Below are 23,700 nucleotides of genomic sequence, written 5' to 3' on the forward strand. Positions count from 1 at the left end.
AACCTATTTCTTTCACTTGCTGTGCCGTTTCGTTGTTCATTTGTTCAGTCGTTCCATTCCCAAAGAGGGTTTCATCGTACATGTCAAGCAGTGAAGTTTCAGCTCTGTCTGTGGCCTCTTCTGTTGTGGGTCCTCTTCGTCGGTGCGCACTGTCATTGTGTCCGTTTACATCTTGTCCAGCTGTGTCTAACATTTCACGTAAACCCTGTTTCTTGTCTGCATGGAAGTAGCGGTCCTTGTTACCTAGAATCGAGCTTGGTGGAGACACAGTAAAGAGGCTCAGAGAGAATGCCACCGAATCACTTGTTCACAGCCTCTAGTACTTTTACAAGTTTTAACCCCACGGTCTGTTGGCAGTTTTGTTGAGCAGGTGTTTCAATGCCATGACAGAGGGTATCACGTCTGCTGCAGTCAAACTTATTTATCCAGTCAGTTGTTTGAATGGAGCTAGGAGTGTCTTCATGTTTCAAACATGTTCTCAAATGCCATTGAAATGGCAGCAGCGGTATGAGAACCAGCACATTATTGAGCGTGCAATACGGCTTTCCTCAGTACGAAATCCTCGTCCACCCACTGTGCTGTCAGACTCAGCATGCTCATGGGGCTGACATCGCTGGTCCAAATGTCAGTGGTGGAGCTAATAGCAGTGACGCCCATTGCAAGTAGCTCAGGGATGTGCATTTCAACAATACTGTGTCACTCCAGTAGGGCAACATCTGAAAAATAGCTCCTACTTGGTAGTGTGCACCGGGTCTCGAAGTGCTCCACCAGTCAGCAAAAGCCAACATCATCCACGACAGAGAACAGTTGATTGTCAAGGGGAATATATACCATTATTTTGCCGTTAATGGATTTCGCCTTTGAGTTGTCCCGATGAAATGTTCTTACTCGTTCAAAACTACTGTTCCACTTTAGTTCTTGGAAGTGTGCACTTCGGTCTTTTTCTGCTTTTGTTCCAAGTAGCCGCCTTAACGTCTGGGGGGTGATGCACGTTCAAATGAGTAATTAGGTTTGTGGTATTCAAAGATTTCACTTTCTCCCCTCTGGAAATAATAGCGGCACAAACGTTGCATATGGCTTTTCTGTTATCTTCCTTTGAAACGTCAAAACAGATCCACCCGGCAGACGTTGTGGGCCAGGTTAGGAATGCTGTGTTGCACGCGTAGTGCAGTATGTGTTGTGGCGTCATTACGTCATGTGCCTACGTAATATAGGTGTGCACGTCAGCTTTGACATCGGATCTGCACATCGGCGTTGAACTAGACATCGGGCCGTGCATCCCTAACACCACCATAACAGATTTAACTCTGAGGCGCCAGTCACTGTGGTTAAGTGGTGTACTCCCCCCCCACCACCTATCCAACCGCTGGTGAAATCTCTGCTTACCCCTTATGACTCAGAACCTGCCATTTTTGGTACCTGTCGCTGCAAATATCCTACATCACAGATGCGGAGATGGAGCCACACAACAGTTGAGAGAGAAAGCATGAAGGAGAGGAAAAGAAAGAAGAGAACGTGTGTGAGAGCGCGCAAGTGAGTACGAGGGAGCGCGCGGAGTGAGAGAGTACTAGGGAGAGAGGCAGAGACACACACACACAGGCAGAGAGTGGTGGCATTGTTGATGCAGACAGCTCGGGGGATGTCATACTGTGGTGTGTGCGCACTGAGACGCGATGAGGAGCTGCAGGGTAACTTCCATGACAGAGCTCGCTATCACACAGCACTTCCTGGGTCCTTTTACACAGACCCTCAGCCACAGCAATAGGAACACAAAGAAATTTAAGGGCCATTTTTTCAGGCAGGACCCTTTGCCCGTTATGTTGCCAGGTGTCACAGAAAACCAGGACAGTCTCACAAGAATTGCTTTGCACAATAAAGTTTTGATGAAATTGAATACGTTTCAGATTGGGTAGTGTGCTATACGTGCCCCTAATCTTTGGCCTAGACTGTTTATGTTCAACAACACAGGCCTGTATAAGGGCACTGGAGCTACTAAAGACTGCTGGTCCTCTCTCGGCATGTGGTGCAGGGCATACTTACTACTGCGCACAGTCGATCAGCTGGTACTCATTGGATCTCTCAAAACACACCCTCACGCCCTCGTCCTGCCAGAGAGTCTTCGCATTCTCATAAAACTCCTGAAAGGGAGAAATAGTATGTGAGAGGAAGAGAGAGAGAGAGAGAGAGAGAGAGAGAGAGAGGGGATCAATTGAATTAAAGCAGGTCGAGAAAGAGGACACTGTCCATCCATGCGGTGTTTGAGGGCACTGAGATGTGCGGCCTCTTTTGTTGACACCACATGCTGTGTGCTTTGTGCTTGGCTAGAGCGTGTGTACATGTAGAATAGGTAAATAGGGGTGGGAAGAATTACATTCCAATGGGGCAGCACACCTATTAGGGATCTGGCATTTATTGACTGGAGAACAGGTTCTGTGGCCAGTGAGGGTAACAGCCAAGGGGAGCTTCAATATAGGAAAAACCAAGTGACATTAGTCAGGCCGTTGAAATTACAGATTGTGCCTTAAAAGTTAAAAACAAGGCATGTTTTTCAACATTTCCTTCAACGAGGAGAATTTAAGATTGCGTATGGTCGACAGGCTTAGGAGGGTCATCTTTGACAGGTATCACAGACTTAAACCCTAAATAATCACGTTAAAATCCCATAAAAATATTGAATGAAACCTTTTTCATTACTTTGACTCGGCAAACAAAAGTGGTGCAGGTGTAAACAGGGGAGTCAACTCATATCGAATGGCTAATCTGTTACATCCTTGTTTGATATCTTTCGCATAAAGTGGGAATGCCCACATAGCTTATCAACATTCAGAGGGCCAAAAAGATTGTCTCAAATCTCCCTTCGTCCGCCTCCATTTGGACCTTGAAGGTAAACAGGAAACTGTGTCCTGTATAAAATAAAGGCTTCTGGACAACTAGACTATTGTGGAACAATTGGGCCACACACACACAAACATAACATTTAGCTTTCGCTGCCCAGCATATTTGTCCCACTTTTTTGTCTGGCTTGGGTTACCCGAAATCCCTGCATCCACTCCATAAAAAAAGAGCACTCATTATGTGTCTTAGTAACAGAGTCCTCCTTTATCATCAGTCATGCGCTTAAGAGAAAAATAACTCCCTTGCTAACTCCTTATTGCATTACAGCAGCCAAACCAGAATCCTTTGGGGCCACAACTCAGTGCTATATTGTTTGCCTCCGCTCACCGGCTTTGTAGTGTTCGGGAAGATACTCTGAAAATACAGTTTACCATGCTGCCAATTACTTCACTCTGGAAGAAGTGAAGCTACACTAAGGCTACCCTTTAAAAAAGTAGTTTCATTAACTAAAGATACTTTGGAAAAAGTAGTCCACTACATCCAAACTACTTACCATATCTAAATCTGGAATGTCAGACTACAAATTGCAAGAATAGATCACTCTGAAGTCAGATGTTAACAGATGTGATTTAGCCTATTACACAGAAAAAAATGATGTTTTAAGTGAGAATTAGGCAGGTCTAATGCCTGAAAAAGAAAGGAAATATTTGCCAACTTCACCCATATTTCCTTTTTATTTTATCATTTCCACTTCATCCTTTGGGATGGCCTTTCTCAAATACACAAATGTTGTTTTTGCAACAACAAAACCTATCACAGGGAGCTTGATATTCCTTTAACTACTTTTTTTTTGAAGCAAAGGGACAAATTGTCAAGTTGAGGTTTATCAGAAGGCCATGGCTCCGTTTCCATGGCTGGTTGCTTTTACCTGGTTTCTAAAACGACAATCTATAACGTAGCACGTGCTACTCAAAAACCTTGCGCAATATGTGGCTGAATGGGAATCTCCTCACTAGCGTTCCACCTCTATGGTCAACACTACTACAGTATCTTCATGTAGCGAGAGACATGGGAAAGGAAGTTGCCTGGTAGCTTTGCATTTTAGAAAACTGACATTTTATTGGCGTTCAGACAACCTATAAGACTTCCATTATCATCAGCCGAGAAATCAGCTGTCCGAAAATAAAGCCCATACCACAACAAAGACGACATCTTAAAACACAAAATTAACTAGAAGCAAATAGCCCAGACAGTAGATAACTGTACAAACTACCCCCAGAAACACCCACATCTAAAGGCCGCCTCCTTTTCCTCATCCTTTCTTTTTTTTCTACATGTACTCTGAGATCAGGTGACCAGTAGAACCGGTTTCCTCTCCGCCCTGGGGGGTGCCAGAGAGGAGGGAGGGAGAGAGAGTTACACTGTCTGACCTTAGCTCCTGATGGAGGAGAGTTGGGGGGACTCTAAAAATCACAGAGATCCAAAAACCACAGAGCAAGGCAGCAGACAATCACATCGCCTTCACATGTGGCCCTACACACCCATACTCAGAGAGCGATGTTATGGCAGGTGTGCTCGGCCCAGAAGAAAGACAAAGCAATCTTCAATGACTGTCTACGGTGCAATGGTAGGGATGCAACCACTCAACTGTAAACGATCACTTTGCATCAGCCGAAGACTCTCACGTGGACCTAAATTAACACGTAGCAACAGCAAAATATATGCAAAGCATTAACCAATCCGTTGTTTTCATGTCGATGAGTGACAACATGTTGTCGTCTGTCCTAGGGTTCTGGATAAGCCGAAAACATAGGCCATTGAATTGCATTTCTAATGGATTTCTCGATGCTTTGGGAAACTTAGCTACACGTTGATCACAGGAACCTTGTAAATGTTTTTTTTTGATTGAATAGTGTGCGCCACCGAACACTGCAAGCCGGTAAAACTCGCCGTGGCGCACACTATTCAATCAAAAAAACATTTACAAGGTTCCTGTGATCAACGTGTAACTAAGTTTCCCAAAGCATCGAGAAATCCATTTGAAATGCAATTCAATGGCCTATGTTTTCGACTTATGCAGAACCCTGCTACCTGCTTAACTGTTACAGAGTCCTTACGTCCCTTCCGGCGAAGTCCTACCAGAAAGCACTCGGTTTGTTCAGGTGTGGGTCCCAGTGGGACTCTGACACGTGGGTCCCAGAGAGATATTTAGGGGCGTTAAAAGGCAATCAGTGTCAGTGGTACTCAGAGACCTCCAGGCCTTCCCTCAGGGCAGTCCATTAGTTAATAGGCATCCCATAGAGGCCCTAACTGCTAATTACTACTGTACTGTACCACATCCCAGAGCTACCAGTACCATGAGGCTGGCACCTGCAACAGGGACTGCTGGATGGGCCTTCCTAAGGGAACATGAACAGCATTTACAGTGCCTTTAGAATGTATTCACACCCCTAGACCCCCCCTGCTATTTTGTTGTGTTACAGCCAGAATTTTAAAATGGTTTACTAGCCTCCACACAATACTCCATAATGTCAAAGTGGAGTCAAGCTTTTCGAAATGTTTACACAAATCTAATTATCTGTACGGTAACCTCAGTCGAGCAGTGAGTTTCAAACACAGATTCAACCACAAAGACCAGGGAGGTTTTCCAATGCCTCACAAAGACAATCGCCTATTGGTAGATGGGTAAAAAATTTAAAAAGCAGACATTGTATATCCCTTTAAGCATGAAGTCACTAATTGCACTTTGGATGGTGTATCAATACACCCAGTCACTACAAAGATACAGTCGTCCTTCCTAACAATGTTGCCGGAGAGGAAGGAAACTGCTCAGGGATTTCACCATGAGGCCAATGGTGACTTTAAAACAGTTACAATAGTGGCTGTGTTTGGAGAAAACTGAGGATGGATCAAGAACATTGTTACTCCACAATACTAAACTAATTGACAGAGTGAAAAGGAGGAAGCCTGTACAGAATAAAAATATTCCAAAACATGCATCCTGTTTGCAACAAGGCACTAAAAGTAATACTGCTAAACATGTGGCAAAGCAATTCACTTTTTGACCTGAACACTTATGTTTGGGGCAAATCCAATTCATTACCGAGTACCACTCTCCCAATTTTCAAGCATAGTGGTGGCCGCATCATGTTATGGGTATGCTTGTAATCATTAAGGATTCTGGACTTTTTCAGGACAAAAAAAAAAGAAACGGAATTGAGTCAAGCACATGCAAAAACCTAGTTCAGTCTGCTTTCCACCAGACACTGGGAGATTAATTTACATGTCAGCAGGACAGTAACCTAAAACACAATGCCAAATCTACACTGGAGTTGCTTACCAAGAAGACAGTGAACGTTCCTGAGTGGCCGAGTTACAGTTTTTAAATATACTTGAAGATCTATGGCAAGACGGGCTGCAGGGTAGCCTAGTGGTTGGACTAGTGGTTGGACTAGTAACCGGAAGGTTGCTGACAAGGTACAAATCTGTCGTTCTGACCCTGAACAGGCAGTTAACCCACTGTTCCTAGGCAGTCATTGAAAATAAGAATTTGTTCTTAACTGACTTGCCTAGTTAAATAAAGGTAAAATAAAATAAAAAAACCTGACAATGGTTGTCTAGCAATGATCAAAATCAATTTGACAGAGCTTGAAGAATGTTTTAAATAATAAAACGGGCAAATGTTCCATAATCCAGGTGTGAGAAGCTGGTTGAGAGAATGCCAAGAGTGTGCAAAGCTGTCATCAAGGCAAAGGGTGGCTACTTTGAAGAATCTCAAATATATTTAACACTTTTTTTGGTTACTACATGATTCCATGTGTGTTATTTCATAGTTTTGATGCCTTGACTATTATTCTACAATGTAGAAAATATTAAAAACAAAGGAAAACCCTGGAAGGAGTAAGCGTGTCCAAACTTTTGACTGGTACCGTGTGTGCACATGCACGGTACACACAAGAAAATAATGTGCTTACTCACACAGGCGTGTATACACTGTACATTCATGAAAAGACCATGACAATCTATAATGTTCTGTGTGTGGGTGGTAGAAACATTGTCATACTCACAGATGTGAATTCATAGTCCTTCTGACTGACTAAATTGAGGACATATTCGATCCGGTATTGGTTGTGTGGACTGGCGAGCTGAACGGGAGGCGTCAGTGTACTCATAGCCGCTACTATGGTCTAAAGAGCGACACACACACACACACACACACACACACACGCACAATCAATACAGATCGAGGTGACAACACAGGATTGTCTTGGGGTATCTTATATTCAATAATCATTGATAAAATATTGATGATTCATGCTTAGCGGTTTAGATTGCATTTATTCTACCTACCCACAGTGATATGAAAGCTTCAAACCGAAAACTTACCTCAATAGCTTCTTTAATATTATTCTTGATGTCGTGAATCTTCTGCTTCTTCTCCCTGTGAAAAAAAACCCCACAAACACATCAAAGCTCAATCTTCCATGTTGTAAATTACAATAGAATTGGCCATACATTGTTGATACAGCAAAACCAAAAACTAAAATGTACGTGGATAATAGTCTATAGAGAAACATCTGGCACATGCACTACACCTCACGATCATCCCTTCTGAACCTGCCATTATTCATGACTGACACACACGCACGTCTTCAACTATGCAAAACTCATGTACCGAAAAACAGGTCACAGTCTCCCAGTGTCTACATTGCACTCCAATGAAAATACTCTACCTGCTACGATAAATACAAATGATCCGATGTCAACCACGACCCCAATTGTAAGAGTGGTATCCGAGCTGCAACAACAGCCCATTACGAGACTGCTTCAAATGTACGACTAAATTGTAAAACAACCGTTTGGCTGAGCAGCACCCATCACAGACTGTGCACTACCACTGATATTTAGTTTACATCAAAAACACAAAACAGCAGTCAAGGAGTAAGAGAGGGAATGTGAAAGAGGTACACCGACAGATAGAAAGGGAGTGACAGAAGGTAGGGGAAAAGTCGAGAGAATTAGGCAACAGCCACACAGACATCCCCCTAACCCAATAAACAAGAGGGTTAGATCGAGAAGGCCTTGTTTACATTTTCTACACGACGGTCATTCAAAATCGCGTGCTATTACAAAGTAGCACGTGCTCGCTTATATGTGCGCGTGGAGAGAGAATAGGCAATAACTTGAAGTAGAAAGCACGCGTTTCGTGTATACATCCGTGTCCATCTTTGTCAAAGAAATGTACCAAAGAAGACAAAATAAAAAATAAACATATTTGGTGCAGTGTTTCACAAATGGATGAGCCATCAAGCTATTAGGGCCTAGAACCGTATCAATGAAAGTTACTGAATGCAAAAAACGTCATCATCCAGGAATCCACCAAACACCTCCAGGAATTCCTCGCAGAGCATCTTTCCCCCAGGACTGACGAGGAAACGTTGCTCAAGAGGTCAGACACACCGCCCTGCCTTTTATCCATTGCAAAATACCATAGAAATACAACCCATACGTTTAAAGTTATATAGGGTACAGCTAACTTAACACAGACACATCCAACTAATCAATTCATGTTTGAAATGTCTAGGACAGGGGTGTCAAACCTATCGGTCTTCAACGAGGTCCAGAGGGCCGCACTGAAAATCGGTTATAACTTCCTCGTCGTCAAAATTAATTACTCCTCGATTAAAATTAGATACTCCTCGATTGTCTAGCTTTAGTTTCGGTGATTATTACCGTTTCTTGACTGTCCAGCTGCTAATAATGTAGGTCCATTATCATTTCTCCATTATCATTTCTACACAGATTCAATTTGGTTTTAGTCATTTAAAAGTATATTGATTATGCTTTATCATTATTCAAATGTTTCAGTCAAACTACCCCGGGCCGTATGATTGACACCCTGGATCTAGGATGTGACCAAGCGATGATCTGAGCGCACACACACACACACACACAGCTTTTGTAAGTGTTATGGAGTCACGAGATGGGTCACACAATGCTGGGTGCCTTAGGTGCTGATTTGCTCATTTAACCAAAGCCACTCACCACACCAGAGCCTGAACCGTCAAACCTAACCCCACAAACTGGGGCCTAAAACCCAAACCAAACGCACCGAGGCTGTGACTAGACTTGACAGTTAATTACATGTTTGTATTCTGATCATAATATAATATATAATAATAATATATGCCATTTAGCAGACGCTTTTATCCAAAGCGACTTACAGTCATGTGTGCATACATTCTACGTATGGGTGATCCCTGGGATCGAACCCACTACCCTGGCGTTACAAGCGCCATGCTCTACCAACTGAGCTACAGAAGGACCACCCGGAGTTCTGATCATAGAATTCAGAACACGTCATGTGTCTTCACCTACATTTAAACATGTCCACATTGTGCCCGGATTTAATTTTCCAGTATTATATTCAAATGCCAGTATCCATTCTGCAATCGGTGGAAAAGGCTAAATATAACACAACTACTTGATGGCAGTAGTTAACTACTGTAGCTAACATCTTTAGCTAACCAGCAAGACAGCTAGCAAAGCTCAAGGAACTGCAAAGGGGTTAGCGTAACTAATATTAGCTATTTGGCTAGCATTCATGAAGCCAGCAAACACATTCCTCACACACTAGTAGGTGCCTCTCACTACCAAAACAAGTTTTGACACTTGTGGGCGGAGTGCTGATGATGTCACCCATTGTTTGCACTTTTGGTAGCCTGATTGCATCCAGACTGAGGAGAAATATACACACAACGATAACGAGGCGGTCAGACGGATCTGAAAAAAAAAAAAAATGTGACTTTTGTCTTTTCAATGCGACCATCATATTCTGATTGGGCACTTACATGGGATTCTGAGAAGGCATAGAACCTCACCCATCTACACATTTAGGCCTAAACCCCCAACCAACCTACTCACCTGGGCTTAGACCTCGACCAACCAATGCACTAGGGTCTTAAAGCACAAGTCACCAACCAGGGCTTGAACCCCACAGAGTTTGTTCCAAAGGAAGTTTGACTTCTCGTCTCTCCAGTCGCTTTTCATTTTTGGAAGTCCATGCAATCGGACTGATAATTCTTGAACCGCAATATAATATTTCCGTCAATCCTTTAAAAATAGCATAAGGACGAGACACCTAGACAGTAAGTAATAGTGGCTATTGAAGCACTAATCTTCAAACTGAGGTAACTGTAACTACCCCCCCACTTCACGTGCTCTTGCACAGGTGCATCTAGTGTGTGTATTATACAATTCAGGTATTGAAAGACCAACACATGAAAGATGCCCATGGGTCAAGTTGGTGTTTTGAATGTCTGTTTTCACTCTGGGTTCCTCCGTGATTCTCCCCCAATCCCTCTGGCCGTCTCAAAACCGGATCTTTATTCGCAGTTGAGGAGCGTCGCCTGGAGAAGAAAACGATACTTACTCTGCATTGAAGCCATTCACATGGAGGATTCGCATCTGCTTCACTATGGTGCTCTTCCCTGACTCACCAGCCCCTGTGTAGAGGTATAGAGTGAAAGAGCAAACAAGAGATAGAGAACGAGAGCGGTGGTTAGACACATTTCAGAGAGTACAGCGCTATGCCCGATCCCGACAGCCAACCGAGGATGGTCATTTGGAATGTGATGCATAAAAAAAAAAAAATTGTAAAGAGAGACATGTTAAAAGGAATAGTCGAGCATTTTAAATCTGTGAAATAAACATGATCAGAACAGTTCTAATTGAATCGGGTTATTATGCCACTTGACTGAGGTCTCACACAGCAGCAACAGAGGCCAGGAGTTAGAAAAAGTTGCCCTTTAACCTCTGGTCTAGGGTCAGATATAGTTGTATTCTCCAGTCGGTTAAGGTCGGGATTTAAGTTGGATAAACTGATGTGGTTCGGGTCAACTTCTACCTTTGAGCGTGATTCCACCCGTGTCTGAAGCAAACAACTTAAAATTAGTGGGATGTTCGGTGAATCCACACACACAGTAGAAATGTCAATAAATGTATGAAATATTAACCTGTTGAAATCTAATAATACAACAGTATTAACAGCTTCACTGATAACCAGGGGTGTACCGCTAACACAAAGTAAAAGGCGTAAAACCTCTCAAGTCTGACAGATTATTTTAGATTGGCTAGTCTAGGTTTGTGAACTTTCCCCATGTGAGAATAACTACGGGAGTTCTTTATCACAGATCCTCTCTAACGCCTATGGGGCAGACCTGAGCTGTACCGACTCTGATATTGTCTTTTAACACTGTCCTTTACCAGCACAGTCCCAGTGGTAGATGCATAACCATCTAGTCCAGTACAGCTCGGCTTGACCCTATAGTGTGAATCAAGCATAAAAAAAGGTGCCAACTATACTCTAAATTTCAAATAGATTTATGACTAATATTTTTTGTCCCCCATAGCAGTGATATCAAATGGTATGAACGGTATCATGATTGGTTAAGGGTCATATGTCTTATCTCCACTGTCTGACAAAATTCAAACTCACAAATGGGGGCCAACATCTGAAAACTTGACAAAGGTACAACAACAAAAATGGTCATATCATAGAAAAGTGCAAAGGGCACAGTGCTATATAAAGCAGTATGTAGAAGTCAATGTTAAATGAGAGTTCTGTTCTGCTTACTTTAGTTACCTACCACAACTTCCTCTCCAACGGAAATACTGGTATAGCGTTCAACACACTAGGTCTCAGGCACTTTCTCATCGAATATCCTTTCGAGAGGACATTTGGACTGTTTTCACATTACAGTACCATGAGTAGAGAAGTGTCAGCGGTATAAATGCTCAAAGAGTGCGCTGCATTATTCCGCACATAGGCCCGCCTCGAAATACACAGGCCTACGGATTTGAAAGTGTACAAGCAGATAGTTGTTCTGAGAGCACACCCACAACCCACATGTAGAGGCTCAACACCCATGTTTCATATAGATTAGGCAGGAGCTGTTACAATCACACAGGCCTACGACATAATGTATCAAAATGTGAAGAAAATAAACTAAATGTTGCAATGAGTAGGCTTCAATTATTCGTTAGAGGATCAAGTCGAACTGCATATTTTGATACACCGTGTCAGCTTGAAACATCATGCCAGCAACCATGTCACATTGAAAAAGTACAATTACTATGTTGTGTAGCAGGAACCATGTCACATTGAAAAAGTACAATTACTATGTTGTGTAGCAGGAAGGCCTACAGAGAAAACTAAATCCTATATCAAATATAGGATTAGAAACAATGTCGCCAATGAGGCCTTGCCTGCAACACATCAGATTCCGTTCACATTTACCTAAAAGTAGTAGCCTGTGAGTTGCTCTATATAGCTGTTTGTCCTTCTGAAGCTGTTTCTCTATCTTTTTGTTGGCTTCTCTTTGTACCTTCTCCTCATTTCGCTGATCTTCAGTCTTACTGTTGCCCAAACAACCCATCTTCCCGCAAGAAAGTGGGTCCGTGGGAGGGTGAAGAAGAAAAATAACTAAACCTAGATCTCTCGGTTGACCGACGGAATTGAGACGAATATTAACGACATGTATACAGGCTGTGGTTTAATGTTACGTCGAACTAACGTCTGTTTTAAAACGTTGTCCTATTGCGTTTGTAAGTATGTGTGTATATAATGCGTCTTTTTCAACTGATATTACTGTCAAAGAGGGCAGGAGACTGTTGATGACGATACCCAGGCCGTCCTCTCAGTTTGGTCAATTCTATTAGGCTTTTTCCTTCACGTACAGCTTTTATATGCCGATATAGATGACCATCCACAGGTTTAAAGGTTGATTGAGAGTTTTTCCTCGCTCACATTCAATTGAAGATAGGATAAAAAGCCTATTTTCAGCTCACGAACCGCACGGGTCTCACGTCTCACTGTTGCCTGTGACAGAGACCGAAAATCGGCATAGCACAAAAACGCGACTGTAAAATTTGACCCGGATCTTTTTTGACACGGGTTAGAATAAACATCTCTTTGGGAAAAGGCGTATTTCCTGCGGCCTTTCTACGCGCAGAGACTGTAGACTGGAGGAAAAATATATATATATTTACACTTAACGAACTACATGTGTAATATTCCCCTTGCTTCCGTCTTCATTGAACTCATTTTTATATCCACAATATGATCCTCGATCTAAACGGTGAGTCCGGTTCAGTTTAGATCCCCAAAATAATTCAATTTTCGTGATTTTCCCCCGTTTCTGTGATGGCTGTTCCTTGCTGGTTTTTCTCAATCCAAAGGCCCTTCGCTGTCTTTTCTTTTGTTGCCGAAATTTGTATCCCTCCTCACATCAGCAAGGCTCCTAATAGCGCTCAGATAGCCCCCAATAAATTCTTAAATGGGTTCTGATTCTTCTTAACATGACGAAAACACGAAAATCCTTCGAATTGTCCCGTTCCTTGCAGGTATAGCCCGCTGTCAGTCTCAGTTTTATATTCCTTCTGAACTCGAATGGTAGAGTTTACATGTGCATATACATTCATAAATATGACGAGTGTTGCACTAACACATTCCACTATGAAGACAGTTCCCTCCTGGACTGGTCGTGGAAGATGATTAAACACGCGTATAAGCAATTCTTGAAGGTATAAATGTTCTCTTCGGGAACAGTATATGAGATAGATGGGGTGGGGCAAACGGCTCTCAGTGAACCCTGGGAAGGACCAGCGCTTCATCACATGACTCCACAGAACGTCAGCATGGCGAAATTCTGCAGAGAAAACGGCGCCCTCTTCAAAGAAAGAACAGATTGCGACCCAAGGCCCACCGGAGTCACTCTCTTTTTATTTTTTAGATGTTTGGACGCGCAGTGGCACTAAATTAGGCTACCGCATTGATTATAAAACACATGTTTCCAGTTGTTAATCATTATTCCAACGGGACCACGAAAGCATGCTTGTTTATGCTTCTAAAAACCTAGGATTATATGAGGTTGGTAGGCCTTGTCATTTTTTTTTGCACTGAGTAGATAGGGGTGTTTTTTCAATTGCAGATTATAATCCTAATTTACTCTTTATTACTGGGCTGGAAATGAAATGTTATGCCCTGAAACCTGATAACTTCATTGTCTTCATCTGTACACCCAGAGGTTACAGATAGGCTGACCAGATGGATGGAGTTCTGCCACTTCAGGATGGAACTATTGAATTAGTATTCTGAATTCCAATCCCAGGTTTATCCAAATCCCAACTGTATACTCCGATTGAGTATGGCGTAGGCTACATTTGGGATTGAACATGTGTCCAATTTTGGGGGTACATTCTTACCCGCATGACAAAGCCTTTCACTGACACCCCCTGGTCACATTCTAAAACTTGATCACGTCAGATCTCCAAATCTGAGTATGACTCATGCTTTCTATAATGAACTAATTTACTGGGCTGTATTTGGAGATGCAAATAGTCTCTTGGGTGTGTCACTGTCATTGTTTGGATTGCTTTATTCAAAGTCTTCCTGGAATTCCATTTGGCTAGTTCTCTGTATATAGACTGTCATCCAATATTTCCCGGTCCATTATTCTCCGCATTGACTCAGAATCTCAGTATAAATAGTTTCGTCATCCCCAGTGGTGTTTGAAAGTTATTTGAATCAGAGATGCTCTAGTAGTATGTTCTTGATGTGCTGGTGGTCACATTCATCAACGTCTCATGACTTCTATGCCATGGTCACCTTGCGTTGTGATATTGTGTTGCTTTGAGGTCTGTGATGGCTTTAGCCTCTGTTGCTGTCACATCTTCTCAGCACTAGATGGCAGCAGTAACTTGGTTGTAAACAAGGTACTACCGTTCACATCCTTACTAGCTTTCACACGCTTTATTGTACAAATACAGTTTCAGTTTATGATAAAAGTCCATAAACACACCCTATTCTATCCTTACTCCAGTGATTCATGATGTAATGTGCAAATTCATTTGTCAGAGAGTGTATGGAAGACTTGACTAGATATTTTTATTTTATTTTATTTCACCTTTATTTAACCAGGTAGGCAAGTTGAGAACAAGTTCTCATTTACAATTGCGACCTGGCCAAGATAAAGCAAAGCAGTTCGACAGATACAACGACACAGAGTTACACATGGAGTAAAACAAACATAGAGTCAATAATACAGTATAAACAAGTCTATATACAATGTGAGCAAATTAGGTGAGAAGGGAGGTAAAGGCAAAAAAGGCCATGGTGGCAAAGTAAATACAATATAGCAAGTAAAACACTGGAATGGTAGTTTTGCAATGGAAGAATGTGCAAAGTAGAAATAAAAATAATGGGGTGCAAAGGAGCAAAATAAATTAATTAATTAAATACAGTTGGGAAAGAGGTAGTTGTTTGGGCTAAATTATAGGTGGGCTATGTACAGCTACAGTAATCTGTGAGCTGCTCTGACAGCTGGTGCTTAAAGCTAGTGAGGGAGATAAGTGTTTCCAGTTTCAGAGATTTTTGTAGTTCGTTCCAGTCATTGGCAGCAGAGAACTGGAAGGAGAGGCGGCCAAAGAAAGAATTGGTTTTGGGGGTGACTAGAGAGATATACCTGCTGGAGCGTGTGCTACAGGTGGGAGATGCTATGGTGACCAGCGAGCTGAGATAAGGGGGGACTTTACCTAGCAGGGTCTTGTAGATGACATGGAGCCAGTGGGTTTGGCGACGAGTATGAAGCGAGGGCCAGCCAACGAGAGCGTACAGGTCGCAATGGTGGGTAGTATATGGGGCTTTGGTGACAAAACGGATTGCACTGTGATAGACTGCATATCATGGATTGGGTTGAGAAAGACTGTTTATCGTTTAATATTGAACACTTGTTTATATTAAATTCACCGCATTTTGCATTATTTGTAAATTAATTTTATCCCTCAAAAGTGTATGCCTTGTAGGAGAGATTTGGGCTTACTTATTTCGTTGTTGCATCTGTAGTTTGTTGGGGGTTTGAATGTTCCACTTAATTTGTACACTAGAGGGCACACTATGTTGGGTCATGGGTCACTGGACACATTAATAGGCACACAGTTAACCAGATAGTAAAGATGCATAATTCATTTAGCATGTCCACTGCCAGTTCTGAACTCTTTATAAATTCTTACAAAAGAGCATGTGACAATATACTTTTTTGTTAGGGCGATTAGAGTGTTGGACCAGTAAGCGAAAGGTTACCAAGGTGAAACATTTGTCGATGCGCCCTTGAGCAGTGCACTTCATCCTAATATGCTCCAGGGGCACCATAATACTATGGCTGACACATTTCACTGCACCTTTGTATGTGACAATCCATTTTGTTTCATAATAAATAAATAAATAAAAATGTAACACCTTTGGAACTATGATATGTGCTACGGTAACTAGCATGGAACAATTGCTGTATTTTGCTCCTAATAAATGGGTAAAAGACCCAACCAAAGATCTAGGTTTGTAAAGCGGTTTGTGCTTCACACGTTCATGAACATTTACAACCGCACCTGTGCTATAGTGGCGATCAGAAAGATTAGCCAATACATGCTTTTTGATGCTAACGTGAGCATGGGTGGATGGACTTCTCTGGTGGTGAGTGCATGATAAGCTCCAGAGTGGACACTCACTGAAAGGCCCTAAAAGCCCTAGTGAGATCTTATATGTATGCCCCATCCTCTAGGTATTGAGGTGGGCTCTGGGGTGTATTGGTGCTGTTGACCTGTTCCCTCGGTTGGGCTTTGGGGTCAATTAGAGAAACTGTCATACTAACTGTGGTCCGTCAGCAGAACAGATGGGAGTCCCTTTCTGTAACATTTTACCGCACACATTAATAACGCTGTGTTATGCTCCATATGGATAACATGTAGGATTTATGAACCTTCCAGACTCACATCAAACATCTCCAATCCAAAGTTAAATCTAGAATTGGCTTGCTATTTCGCAACAAAGCATCCTTCACTCATGCTGCCAAACATACCCTCGTAAAACTGACCATCCTACCGATCCTCGACTTCAGATAAAATAGCCTCCAATACCCTACTCAATAAATTGGATGCAGTCTATCACAGTGCCATCCATTTTGTCACCAAAGCCCCATATACTACCCACCACTGCGACCTGTACGCTCTTATTGGCTGGCCCTCGCTTCATACTCGTCGCCAAACCCACTGGCTCCAGGTCATCTACAAGACCCTGCTAGGTAAAGTCCAACCTTATCTCAGCTCGCTGGTCACCATAGCAGCACCCACCTGTAGCACGCGCTCCAGAAGGTATATCTCTCTGGTCACCCCCAAAACCAATTCTTCCTTTGGCTGCCTCTCCTTCCAGTTCTCTGCTGCCAATGACTGGAACAAACTACAAAAATCTCTGAAACTGGAAACACTTATCTCCCTCACTAGCTTTAAGCACCAGCTGTCAGAGCAGCTCACATATTACTGCACCTGTATGTAACAGATGTGAAATGGCTAGCTAGTTAGTGTTCGCGCTAAATAGCATTTCAATCGGTGACATCACTTGCTCTGAGACCTTGAAGTAGTAGTTCACCTTGCTCTGCAAGGGCCGCGGCTTTTGTGGAGCGATGGGTAACGATGCTTCGAGGGGTGACAGTTGTTGATGTGTGTAGAGGGTCCCTGGTTCGCGCCCGGGTATGGGCGAGGGGATGGTCTAAAGTTATACTGTTACATGTACATAGTCCATCTATAATTTAGCCCAAACAACTACCTCTTCCCCCTACGGTATTTATTTATTTTGCTCCTTTGCACCCCATTATTTATATTTCTACTTTGCACATTCTTCCACTGCAAATCTACCATTCCAGTGTTTTACTTGCTATATTGTATTTACTTTGCCACCATGGCCTTTACCTCCCTTATCTCACCTCATTTGCTCACATCGTATATAGATTTATTTTTCTACTGTATTATTGACTGTATGTTTGTTTTACTCCATGTGTAACTCTGTTGTTGTATGTGTCGAACTGCTTTGCTTTATCTTGGCCAGGTCGCAATTGTAAATGAGAACTTGTTCTCAACTTGTCTACCTGATTAAATAAAGGTGAAAAAAAAGAGGAGACCTCGAAAATTCTAGCCCTTCGGGTATTTCATTAAAAGTGCCCATGCAAGAAGGCTCAAGGTCATTGGCCACAGATAAAATGATGTCAAATCACGTTATACGTACAGTAGCTTGGATTGGACTGATCACATCAACATCATACTTTCACAATCTTAGCTAGAAGTCATCATCATGAATCAAGTTAACAATCTACTGGCAAATCCCTTTTAATCTTTGTCATATGAAGAGAAATAATGAAGAGAAATTATAGATAAAACGTATCTCATCGGCCATTGGACATATAAACATTACGCAACAAGTTGGAAATCGCAAATTCAATGAGTGGTTTGGAAGGAATCAGTGACAGTGGCAGTGTGGTCCCAAATCTGGGATTAAGGGGGATTTTTTCCATGTTTAAAATGACAAACATTCAACATTGGCCGTGCTGTCAATGAAGCATGATTTGTGTTGTCGCACTCAAAACAACTTAACTCGGAAATGCGAAATCTTGACTTCACTTCAGTGAGTTCAAGACAACTGGGAAGTCAGGAGTAAACAAGTTCTGACTGGGAAAATACGTTTTGAACGTTCATTCAACTTGGATTTGTTAATATGGCCTCCAGTTGTGTTGAAAGCACCATAAATACAGAGAATGCCAGACTTTGATGACAAAATTTGCCCATGAAGGACTGTGCCACATTCCTGTTTAAGTGAGCACAGACCAAGAAAGTGACTCCAGAAATGTATTTTATGCTGCTGCATAAATTATGTAATATGCCAGGGAGATATGTATACTGTAGCAAAGAAAGTAATACTAAGTGTATGTTGTGTAGTAAGATGTTAGTAGCCCATGTGCCTCACTCTAATCATGTATTATAATTTACCCCTCTTAATGTCGCCTACGGTTCTGACTGTTCTACTGTAGCCTATAACCTGTTTTAGAGAAATGTAATCATTGAATACTGTAGGTGTAACGGGGTGAGTGACTGGTTGCTGGGAAGTCAGGCGCAAGAGAGCAGAGATGGGTGATAACAGGAGAACTTTATTGTACACCCTGGCCCAAAGGCACAGGCGAGGCAGCACAAAGCACAACCACAGTAACATGAACTGGATTAAACAAAACAAACAAACCTAGGTTTGAAACAAACCTAGCGCAAGCCAGCCTGTAGCGTAACACCCTACACAAAGAACAATTCCACACACAGACATGGGGGAAACAGAGGGTAATATACATTTAGTCTGATGAGGGAATGTGAACCAGGTGTGCGAGAAAACAAGACAAAACAAATGGAAAATGATAGGTGGAGCGGCGATGGCTAGAAGACCAGTGACGTCAACTGCCGAACGCCGCCGGAACAAGGAGAGGGACAGACTTCGGCAGAAATCGTGACAGTAGGAGTTTTCATTGTCTGCTAATATGTCCCCTTTGTTTATCTTACGGTTCTGACTTGGTGTACAGGGAGAGCACTGTAAGAACTGTCCATGTTCTGAATTCTGGTGCTGTACATTTCGAAAGTACTAAACAGATAGTTATATTGACTAACCTTATGTCCGTCCTAGCTTGCTCATTAATGTCTTAATCGAAATTACGGATTGCCTCTTATCCGCTTGTCGTCCCCTTATGCCATAGTTTGTACATCTCAATTGTCATTAGAAACCATATTTGTTTAAGCAAGTCAGCCATATCAGCTATGTTTTTTTTAAAGGCAGTAAATGAGGCTGAATGAACTGTTTCCCTGCCAGACAAGGCTCCGCTGATAGCCAGGTGGAGAAGTGGTAAGGTGTTGGGACCGCTGTTGGAACAGCTTTATGTAGGTTTGTGGGCACCGTTTATCACCGTTATAATGCAATTAATGTATTGTTTAGTGTTGTGTAGTGTAGTGGATTTGCTGGCATGCATCCCACTTATTTTATTTTTTTCCCAACCAAGATTTACATGCTAAAATCGCCACTGAAAGGGAGGCAATTCTATTGTCAGTAAAGGCAGAGGTGGGAGTATGGGATGTAGTCAGTGGTGGGAAAAGTACCCAATTGCCGTACTTGAGTAAATATAAAGATACCTTAATAGAATATTTGAAAAGTCACCCAGTAAAATCCTACTTGAGTACAAGTCTACAAGTATTTGGTTTTAAATATAGGTAAGTATCACAAGTAAAATTATAAATAATGTCAAATTCCTTATATTAAGCAAACCAGACGGCACCATTTTCGTGCTTTTTAAATGTACAGATAGCCAGATGTATGCTCCAATACTCAGACATAATTTACAAACGAAGCATGTGTTCAGTGAGTCCGCCAGATCATCAGTATGGATGACCAGGGATGTTCTCTTGGTAAGTGTGTAAATTACACAATTTTCCTTTCCTGCTAAGCATTAAAAAACGAGTACTTTTGGGTGTCAGGAAAAAAGTACATAATTGTCTTTAGGAATATGGTGAAGTAAAAGATGTCAGAAATATAAATAGTAAAGGACAGATACCCCAAAAAACTACTTAAGTTGTCATTTTACTTCAATACTTTACACCACTGAATGTAGGAGAGAGGAAGTTGTGTGTAGTACACTCCGATTAGGTCATACATGTTTGAATGCCATATTGTGGATGATAGGGAGACATGAAACAGGTCTGTGTGATGAGTGTTCAGTGGAGAAAACAATGGAGCATGTGTTGATATTTAGTGAATTATATGACATAGATAGGGAGAGAGGCTGGATGAGTTTGGGGTTTGGTTGGTGTAGTGGCGGGAGGAAAGGGGAGGGATGTGGTGTCTTGGCCTGCATTTCACTTTCTTTGAGCAACAGGACTAATGAAAATAATTTAATGTAGTTAGGCTGTGACTGGCCTCACACTCCAGTACAGTAGGTGGCAGTGTATGCACCTTGAACATTGGATGCTATCCGCCAACCCAATCCCAAAGAAGAAGAAGACAAGCCAGCACAGGTGTAACACATACTAACGTGATGTGACAGATGTGACACCATGCTTCTACATCTGCATTGCTTGCTGTTTAGGGTTTTAGGTTGGGTTTCTGCTTAGCACTTTGTGACATCTGCTGATGTAAAAAGGGCTTTATAAATACATTTGATTGATAGACCAATTGATGTGCCTAACCTGCTAACGTCCTACCTCAAGATATAAATGGGAAAACCAAATCCTCTAACACATACAATGATTAGTAATGACCTAAATCACACTGTGTCCTGTGAACTTCCATAGCCGCGGGAAGTAGTTTGGGGGTGGGGGTGCTGCGTTTTTGTTTCTCGCTGGAGGGGGGCTGGACAAATCGTTTTGCCCAGTGCACCACTTTTGTAGAAATATACACTACCGGTCAAAAGTTTTAGAACACCTACTCATTCAAGGGTTTTTCTTAATTTTTACTATTTTCTACATTGTAGAATAATAGTGAAGACATCACAACTATGAAATAACACATGGAATCATGTAGTAACCAAAAAAGTGTTAAAAAATATATGCGTTATATATAAGTGTTAAACAAAAAATATATATTATATTTGAGATTCTTCAAATAGCCACCCTTTGCCTTGATGACAGCTTTGCACACTCTTGGCATTCTCTCAACCAGCTTCATCTTGAATGCTTTTCCAACATCTTGAAGGAGTTCCCACATATGCTGAGCACTTGTTGGCTGCTTTTCCTTCACTCTGCGGTCCAACTCATCTCAAACCATCTCAATTGACGCCGACAGAGATGGTCGCCTCGCTTCAGGTACTTAGGGAACTATGCAGTTATTTGTTTTTTTAATGCATTATGTCTTACATTGTTAGCCCAGAAAATCTCAAGTGTTATTATATACAGCTGGGAAGAACTATTGGATATAAAAGTGATGTCAACTTACCAACATTACGACCAGGAATATGTCTTTCCCGAAGCGGATCCTTCGTTCGAACCTCCCCCCTGGACATGGAATCTTATCCCAGAGGCCGACCCAAAACAACGCGGTCGCCACTGTTCAATCTCTAGATAACAAGGTGGACGAAATTAGGGCACGAGTTGCCTTCCAGAGAGACATCAGAGATTGTAACATTCCCTGTTTCATGGAATCATGGCTCACTCTGGATATGTTGTCAGAGTCAGTACAGCCACCCAGTTTCTTCATGTGTCGCACCGACAGAAACAAACATCTCTCTGGCAAGAAGAAGGGTGGGGGTGTATGCCTTATGATTAACAACTCATAGTGTAATCACAACAATATACAGGAACTCAAATCCTTTTGTTACCCTGACCTAGAATTCCTTACTATCAAATGCCGACCACATTTTCTTCCAAGAGAATTCTCTTCGATTATAGTCATAGCCGTGTATATCCCCCAAGCAGATACCTCGTTGGCCCTGAAAGAACTTCACTGGACTCTTTGTAAACTGGAAACCATACATCATGAGGTTGCATTTTTTGTAGCTGGGAACAACCTGAGAACAACACTTCCTAAATTCTATCAGAATATCAAATGCATGACACAAGCTGGTTGCATTCTGGATCATTGCTACTCTAACTTCCGCAGTGCATACAAAGCCCTCCCCCGCCCTGCATTCGGCAAATCTGACCATGACCCAACTTTGATCACATGGACTGGGATATGTTCCGGATAGTCTCAGACAAAAGCATTGATGTACAGTGGCTTGCGAAAGTATTCACCCCTCTTGGCATTTTTCACATTTTATTTCCTTACAACCTGGAATTAAAATATATATTTTTGGGGGGGGGTTGTATCATTTGATTTACACAACATGCCTACCACTTTGAAGATGCAAAATATTAAGAAATAAGATTTTAAAAAGCTGAAAACTTGAGTGTGCGTTGTCACGACTTCCGCTGAAGTCGGTCCCTCTCCTTGTTCGGGCGGTGTTCGGCGGTCGATGTCAGCAACCTTCTAGCCATCATTGATCCATTTTTCATTTTCCATTGGTTTTGTCTTGTCTTCCTACACACCTGGTTCCAATCCCATCAATTGCATGTTGTGTATTTAACCCTCTGTTTCCCCTCATGTCCTTGTCGGAGATTGTTTGTTGTATGTATGTGTTTATTGTTATTTCTGGTGGGTGACGGGTTTTGAACCCTCTATTTGCTATTTTGTATACTTTGGTTTTCTGAGGTTTTGATGTTTATTAAACAGCTCTGTTTTTACTAAGTTCATTCTCCTGCGCCTGACTTCCCTGCCACCAGCACGCACCACATTATATGCGTAACTATTCACCCCCCAAAAGTCAATACTTTGTAGAGCCACCTTTTGCAGCAATTACAGCTGCAAGTCTCTTGGGGTATGTCTCTATAAGCTTGGCACATCCACTGGGATTTTTGCCCATTTTTCAAGGCAAAACTTTTCCATCTCCTTCAAGGTGGATGGGTACCGCTGGTGTACAGCAAACTTTAAGTCATACCACAGATTCTCAATTGAATTCAGATCTGGGCTTTGAACCTCCATCCCAGTCTCAAATCTCTGGAAGACTGAAACAGGTTTCCCTCAAGATTTTCCCTGTATTTAGCGCCATCAATCATTCCTTCAATTCTGACCAGCTTCCAATGCCAATGAAAACATTGCTGTTCTTGGTGGTGATGAAAGGGGTTAGACATAGCGTTTTCCTTGATGGCCAAAAAGCTCCATTTTAGTCTCATCTGACCAGAGTACCTTCTTCCATATGTTTGGGGAGTTTCTTATTTCTTTATTTAAGCAATGGCTTTTTTCTGCCCACTCTTCTGTCAAGCCCAGCTCTGTGGAGTGTGCAGCTTAAAGTGGTCCTATGGACAGATACTCCAATCTCCGCTGTGGAGCTTTGCAGCTCAATCAGGGTCATCTTTGGTCTCTTTGTTGCCTCTCTGATTAATGCGCTCCTTGCCTGGTCCATGAGTTTTGGTGGGCGGCCC

At 42.2% G+C, this 23,700-nt stretch overlaps 1 protein-coding gene across 2 annotated transcripts in view; it reads right to left on the reverse strand.

Moving 5' to 3' along the window:
• Window positions 1-13,535, reverse strand: part of LOC118361343 (guanine nucleotide-binding protein G(s) subunit alpha) — a 31,823-nt gene extending 18,288 nt beyond the window's left edge. The window contains exons 1-5 of one of the 2 annotated variants that reach the window (XM_052483079.1): window positions 12,134-13,535; window positions 10,268-10,340; window positions 7,222-7,276; window positions 6,903-7,022; window positions 2,041-2,138 (exon numbers count right to left, since the gene is read on the reverse strand). In XM_052483079.1, coding sequence (XP_052339039.1) covers window positions 2,041-2,138; window positions 6,903-7,022; window positions 7,222-7,276; window positions 10,268-10,340; window positions 12,134-12,272 — 485 coding nt within the window. In that variant the 5' untranslated portion in view covers window positions 12,273-13,535. The remainder of the gene's footprint in view (window positions 1-2,040; window positions 2,139-6,902; window positions 7,023-7,221; window positions 7,277-10,267; window positions 10,341-12,133) is intronic. The other variant, XM_052483080.1, reaches the window with a different exon arrangement.
• Between the last annotated feature and the right edge of the window lie 10,165 nt (window positions 13,536-23,700).

The sequence above is a fragment of the Oncorhynchus keta genome, chromosome 28 (genome assembly GCF_023373465.1).
Source record: "Oncorhynchus keta strain PuntledgeMale-10-30-2019 chromosome 28, Oket_V2, whole genome shotgun sequence".
NCBI classification, from domain to species: domain Eukaryota; kingdom Metazoa; phylum Chordata; class Actinopteri; order Salmoniformes; family Salmonidae; genus Oncorhynchus; species Oncorhynchus keta.